Here is a 7057-nt window from a genome sequence, read left to right as displayed (position 1 = left end):
TTACGGGCGCGGGCTGCTGCGGGGAGGCCAGGCTGAGCGAGGCCGGAGCGGGGAGGAAGGCACATCGCTTTTCCCCCGCCGCCCGCGCAGAGCTCCGGGTTGTTTTCCCCTGCCCCCATCCCGCCCCCCGAGGGCCGAGGTCCGCCGTGCCCCTTCCCCGTGCCCTTCTTTCTCCAGCCCGGCCCCACACCCACTCGCTGCCCCTGCCGGGCGTCGGTGCAAATCCTCTCGGACTCACCCCTCTCTCCCCATCTCCGACCCCCTCCTTGTCCGCTTGCCCTTCCGCAGATCTCCGCGGGTCCCCTAGCGAAGATGCCTCGCCCGGGCAGAAACACGTACAGCGATCAAAAGCCTCCCTACTCCTACATCTCGCTGACCGCCATGGCGATCCAGAGCTCCCCGGAGAAGATGCTGCCCCTGAGCGAGATCTACAAGTTCATCATGGACCGCTTCCCCTACTACCGGGAGAACACGCAGCGCTGGCAGAACTCCCTCCGCCACAACCTCTCCTTCAACGACTGCTTCATCAAGATCCCGCGCCGCCCCGACCAGCCGGGCAAGGGCAGCTTCTGGGCGCTGCACCCCAGCTGCGGGGACATGTTCGAAAACGGCAGCTTCCTGCGCCGCCGCAAGCGCTTCAAGGTGGTCAAGTCGGACCACCTGGCCCCCAGCAAGCCGGCGGACGCGGCGCAGTACCTGCAGCAGCAGGCGAAGCTGCGGCTCAGCGCCCTGGCCGCCACCGGCACCCACCTGCCCCAGATGTCCACGTACAATCTCGGCGTGTCCCAGCCCTCCAGCTTCAAGCACCCCTTCGCCATCGAGAACATCATCGCCAGAGAGTACAAGATGCCGGGGGGCCTCGCCTTTTCCACGATGCAGCCCATGCCGGCCGCCTACCCCCTCCCCAACCAGTTGACTACGGTGGGCAGCTCCATTGGCACGGGCTGGCCCCACATGTACAGCTCCGGCATGATCGACACCGCCACCCCCATCTCCATGGCCAGCAGCGAGTACGGCGCCTATGGCGTGCCCATCAAGCCGCTCTGCCATGGGGGGCAGACTTTGCCGGCCATCCCCGTCCCCATCAAGCCTACCCCCGCCGCCGTGCCGGCCCTGCCCGCCCTGCCCGCGCCCATCCCCACCATCCTCTCGAACTCACCGCCCTCCCTCAGCCCCACGTCCTCGCAGACGGCCACCAGCCAAAGCAGCCCGGCCACCCCCAGCGAGACTCTCACCAGCCCGGCGCCCGCCCTGCACTCCGTGGCGGTGCACTGACCCGGGCCGCCCGCACGGACTCCGTCGTCCCCTTTCTCCCAAAGTTTCCTCGGAGCTCTCCTCCCTCCCCTTCTCTCCCTCCTTCCGTTTCTTTCCTCCCTCCTCTCCTCTCTTTTCCTCGAAAGCAGAGACAGCTCCCCGCGGGAGACTGAGGTTTGCCGTCCGCGCGGTGCCTTCCCGCTTCGCCCCCCGGCCGTGCCCTCCTTCGCGCCGCGGCTCCTTTCCTGGTTCTGAACTTTCTTTTTCGCTCTTCCGAGGCAAAACGAACCGACCCGGCCCGGCTCCTCCCCACCCGCGAGGAACTGCCATACGCATCACCAGTTTTCCAAAAGTACTTCAGGCATCTTCGATCTGCCGGAGACCAGGCAAGCCTGGCCCGGCGATGCCCCTTCCCTTCCTGTGTCCGGGGAAGAGCAGGGGTTTATCCAGGACCGACCTTTAAAACCATAAACCGTGTGAAATGGCTGCAGTCTCGCTGCATGAGAGCAGCGACGTTTCCAGCCTCCAAGCAGCAAACGCTTGGATCTTGGAAACGCTGCAAAGTGCTCGTGTCCTTTGTGCGGGTGCGTGTCCGCCCGTGCGTGTCTCGCTGTTACGGCAAGGGCAGGAGTTCCGCGGGGAAAGGCTGCGGGACCTGCAGGCTCGATGGCCCCGCAGCAGGCGCGGTGCGCTGGCAGCCAGGGCCCCGCAGGTAAGGGAGGCGGCGGGCGAGCAGGAGGGCGGCGGGCGGCCCTGCGGGGCGAGCGTGGGGAGCGCCCTGGCAGCAGGACGCCGTGCGATGGAAAGGCACCCGTTCACTCACTCCATACCTATACTGTTTACAAAGCGCCTGTTTTAACGTAAATACTGAACCGGCATCTGTACTGTAAAGCAGATGAGGTCCCCTTCGCAGTACCTGTTGTAATACGGGTGTCCACTGTAGTTTTCAGGTGGAAGAGAAAGTTGATTTGTATGTTAACTTCTGATTAACCTCAAGGTTTGGGGAGCTGAGGGTTTGTTTTTTTTAAAAAAAAAAAAATTTGTAGCTATTTATTTCATACCTTAAAAACAAACAATAATAATAAAAAAAAACCTGCTACCAAGCACACAACCCGGCATAGCTTAAGAAAAGCTGCTGAAGTCACTGGTAAAACATGGAGAAGTAACACAACAGCAGGTACAAACTGTGGAGGTCATCCTGATTTCTGCGGGAGCTTTGCAGACAAGAGAGAGGGGGGCTAGGGAAACTGTAAATGTTTGTGCATAGGAATGATCATAAAATGTGTAAAATGCACTTTTGTTTGATATACTCCTTTCTAGTTTTAGGTAGTTTGCTGGAAACTGAACTGTTGTTCTGTTGTGAACTGCTTTAGTTAAGAAAAGAAAAAAGAACCCACAAACGGCATTAGTGTCTATTAAAACTGTAAAGACATTTCTTTTTAACTTTTTTTTTTCCTGTACAGAATAAGCATGGCATTTTAAACATTGGTGTTCTTGTTCCCAGCATGTGTGTTTGAAGACAAAGGTTTAAAAAAGTGTCTATGTTAAATTATGAACCTAGTCGTCCAAATAATATTTTCTCATTAAAATATGTAAATGCAGATTTAGTTTCTTGTTCGTCTTTTGAAAGAGTTTACACGAGAAAGGTAAAAGCATTAGTTAATGAAAAAGGAACGACGTTATCCCAGTATTCAGACTATCTAAACAGCCTTTTCATGGGAGGTTACTATAAATATAGTTACTAACATACCATAACATGTTAGATAAAACTATCATTATTGCCGGTTTACCGAAGAGGTAACATACATAAGTGTGTTCTGTGGTTTTTGTATCTATATATCTATATATATACACATATGCACACACACACGTATATGCATTTGTGTCCTATACACTTATACCGAATATAAACACGTATTACATTTAGTCTGTCTGTATGTATATTTATCACCTACATAGTCACAGTTAAATTTTCTCTAAAAAGTATAAAAATTAGTGAGCTTCTACAATACAGAGCAAATATTAAATTTTTTAAAGAGTTAGTTACGTTTTAAGACTGAGAATAGTGAATTTTTGTCAATTGTGTTTTTTTCTTACAAGTGGCATCTCAAAATCTTTTTCGAGTAAAAGTGAGCTATTGTAGCCTTTACCTGTCGTTTAAACCTCCTCAAGCACTGCAGTTACTCCAACCACTGCTATAATTTCTCCATCTCTATTGATCACACTTTCCAAAAACGGTAGGTTGCAAACTGTAACACTTACAATTGTACCCGTTTTTCTGCAAGCCAATACACAGTCCCTTTTAAAAAAGTAAGGGCAAAGCAGTTACAATGCAAAGTGCATCCCGGGCACCTTCCGGTGGGGTTCTCCAATACTTTTAGGGGCTTTGCAAGGATTCTGCAACTGTTGAAAATGACAGAAGCAATCTAGTGCAATTAGTAAGTATGTGTCTCAGAGATGAGGCAGTCCGCGCCAAGAGCGCAGTTACGAGACAACCGAATACTTAATGGCTTATTAGCAAGAAAACGACATTGTATTCTAATGAACCGTCAGCATTCACTAGTTCTACGGCAATGATGTTACAGAGGTTTTGTCTCTGCCTGATCTCTCTCTGAATTTCTGGACCATAAACAGCGCAAGTGACATCCCCATTTCCTTACTACACACCGCAAGGTCCTTGCAAAAGTTTTAAGATTAATGTAGAGGGTAATTAATCCAGTTGGACCATTTTTTTAAAGAGAACGGATCCCACACACAGAAAAAAGGTGGAAAATACATGAATCATTGGGCTGATTAAAATGCATGAAGCTGCTAAAGCTTGTCAGATGGGGGACAACTGAACTCATTCATCAAGTCCAACCCACGATGATATCAACACGATCAGCTAAAGAAAGCATTCAAAACTTATCACCAGATCAGTGGACACATAACTCGACAAACTTTTCCTAAACAAGTGATGACCTACATTTTTAGACGACGAGGACTCTTTCTTCTTCCTTTTTTTTTTTTTCTTTTAAGATCTAGCAGTCAGAACAAATCCCCAAAGATGAAATCCGAGCTCAGCTAAGAAGATGAAGCTGCACTTTCAGGGTCTTTTTTTAAACCGTGTAGTAATCAGCGGAGATAACGATCTGAAAAGATTATGCCCCAAAGCAAAATATTTTCAAAAGGTGCAATAGCTTCCTCGCTCCATAACCCGATAGTAAGACTCGCAACCGAACTTTTCAAGTGCCACTTGCCTCCCTGTGTCCGCGCCCGCCCGCGCCCGAGGACTCCCCTCGCCACCCGAGCCCCGCGCCCCTAAACGCGCCGGGGCTCATTGCAAACCTAATACGCAGCTCGGCGCGTCGCTTGAATTTACTGCTTTGACTTGTTAAATCTCCCTAATGGCTCAAGTCCAATGTCAATAAACACGGATCTGAAATAGTACAGCAAGAGACAACAGCGCGGAGGGAAGGGGCGAAGGGGGGGAGAGTGAATCAGCCGCGGCCGAGTTCTCCGTCGCGTCTGGACATTTCGCGGGGGGGATTTCTTTACTTCATTTGTCAGAGAGACATTGTAAGCTAGGCGTACTTGATGCACAGAGATCGTGTTTTCTAGGCAAAAGCTCTCTTCTGCCGGAGGACGAGCGAGCCCGGCTGTGCAAGGTAAGCCCGCGCACCCAGTCGTGCTTGGCGACTCGGGTTTTGGCTTCGTGTCAGGGCATGGGATGCGAGTCCTTTCTCGTGGGGATATTTCTTTTTCTTTTTTTTCCTTTCCCCTCGACGTGTGACAAGACACCACCCCACAAGACTGAATCTTCTATTGAAGAAAGCCAGCTCTTTCTCACCCAGAACCTTTATTTTCTCTCGGACCGCGCCTCGCGGGGAAGGGCGGTCTGTGCCAGGTAGGGAGAAAAGAACTCCCCGGCGGCCCCCGAGAGGGAGTTTTATGAGCCAGCCTTTCTTCAAAAGTGCTCCTTGGGAAAGGGAGAAAAAACTTAGCAGCTTCATCAGCTTCAGTGCCGAATTATCTCGGAATCTTAATATAAATGTCACTTTCTGGGTTGCTTTTTTTTTGTTTTGTTTTTATTAACAAAAAGAATCCGAGGCTGTGAAGCCTTGGAGGGGCTGTATTTGTTTCTTTTAAACTAACAACAAATTATCTAATTAATATGTTTCAATTACAGCATGAAAAAGAGAGGCTTTGGACCGCCTGCAGTGGGTTTACAATAGCCCCAGAGCCCACTATAAGAATTTACAATAACTTCACATCTGTTTCTTTATTTCCCACTTTTCGAGTCTAAAACTCCTCTCGAAATCACTTCAAACCGTGGCCCAAGTTATGAAATATGGTCTCTCTGCCAGGAAAAAAAAAAAGGTGGAAAGAAAAAAAGGACAAAACTTTGCAGATCGAGGCTTCATTTGCAAGCTAGAAAGTGAAAGCCCCATTGAAGAGCATTAAACAAATATATTAGAATTCTGTCACTTTATGCAATTGAGTAGATCAAATAAAGGGTCCCAGGCCACTTCATTCACTCTCATTCACTTGAATAGAAAATGCAAAGAATAGCAAACCTAGACTGGGCCACCGATGTAGATTTAGCCCTTTTTTTCTAAGAGACAAAAAGGCTGAATTTTCACAAACACATTGCTGACTCGGGGACTAGGAAACCGGCACTGAAACCCCTTTGGAATTTAAATTCATTTTATCTTCCTCTCTCTTTCTGGGTCCGTTTGCGCTACAGGGCGAGTCGCACGGGCACCCTTGCTTGGAAAAAAATACAACACGACGCAATACAACAAAAAATAAAGGCTCCAAATTTATCGAGCCGAGCCACAGCACAGTTTGGCAGGTAACGGGTTTAATTACAAAGAGAAAACGAGGAATCGCCCGCCCTTTGACCGCCGCCCCTTCACGGCACGCCTGAGCAAAGCGCTCCGCCCGGCTGCGCCCCGCGGCCCTCCGCGCTAAGGGCGCTGCGCACACGCGGAGGCAGAGCGGGGCGGACCCCCCGCTTTACCCCGCGCCCCTCGACACGGGGGCTCGCGCCAGCCCCGTCCGTCGCCGGCCTCGCCCCGACGACGCCCGTGGGCAAGGCCGGGCCCCGCACCGTCTCCGGGCCCCGCTGCCGGGCCAAGCCCCAGGCGCGGCGGGCGCGGGCTCCCGCGGCCCCTCCGGGCTCCCAGGAGCGATCCCCGAAACAGCGGCCCAGCTCCGCCGTGTGCCGCGGGGCGCTCGGAGCCGCCGAGGCCCGGAGGCGGTCAGCGTTTCTCGCCCGTCCGCCTGTGCCGGTGCCTGACTGGGGAGCAACGAAGGCAGCAGGGAACCGGCTGCTGTTTCCGGAGGTCAGCCCGGAGGAGCGCTGGCTGCGGCGCACGGACCGGCTGACCCTGCCCTTCCTTTGCCGGTATTTTTGTGTGAAGGCACCTTTCCTGCCATCCTTCCTCCGCTGGGGGCCTTAGCAGCGAGGCAGACGGAGCAGGGCAGGGCACCCAGGGAGGGACTCGCCTCCTGCTCCCTCTCATGTCCCTAACATGGCCACTGCCAGGAAGCACAGAAGTGGTGGAAAGGTTAGCTTGTACCTCAGCTGTAGGCACTGCTAAGTAAAGGCTCTTAATTTTGCACTATTTAGAAGGGCCTCAGTATTTATTAAGTAGTAACTAGAGTATTTTGCATTAATTAGAGCAGCTCCTTAGAGAGACATTACAGCCAAGACTAATCTTACGCCACAAGAAAACGCTCAGCATTTCCGCGCCCCCAAGTGCCACAGCCAGCACAGACCACCCGCGTGTACTGGGCTGGTTTGTAACCATCCACCTGT

At 51.9% G+C, this 7057-nt stretch overlaps 1 protein-coding gene across 1 annotated transcript; it reads left to right on the top strand.

Moving 5' to 3' along the window:
* Window positions 1-312: 312 nt before the first annotated feature.
* Window positions 313-1275, top strand: FOXB1 (forkhead box B1). Its single transcript, XM_068410719.1, has one exon. It carries the CDS (start codon window positions 313-315, stop codon window positions 1273-1275), a length of 963 nt encoding a protein of 320 aa, XP_068266820.1.
* Window positions 1276-7057: the final 5782 nt, after the last annotated feature.

The sequence above is a fragment of the Nyctibius grandis genome, chromosome 11 (assembly GCF_013368605.1).
Source record: "Nyctibius grandis isolate bNycGra1 chromosome 11, bNycGra1.pri, whole genome shotgun sequence".
Taxonomy (NCBI): Eukaryota; Metazoa; Chordata; class Aves; order Nyctibiiformes; family Nyctibiidae; genus Nyctibius; species Nyctibius grandis.
Note: the sequence above shows the minus strand (reverse complement) of the source record. Positions and strands in the feature narration are given on the sequence as shown.

Excerpts from the sequence above, each read along its gene's own strand:
- FOXB1 (XM_068410719.1), top strand. The coding sequence starts at position 313 with ATGCCTCGCCCGGGCAGAAACACGTACAGCGATCAAAAGCCTCCCTAC.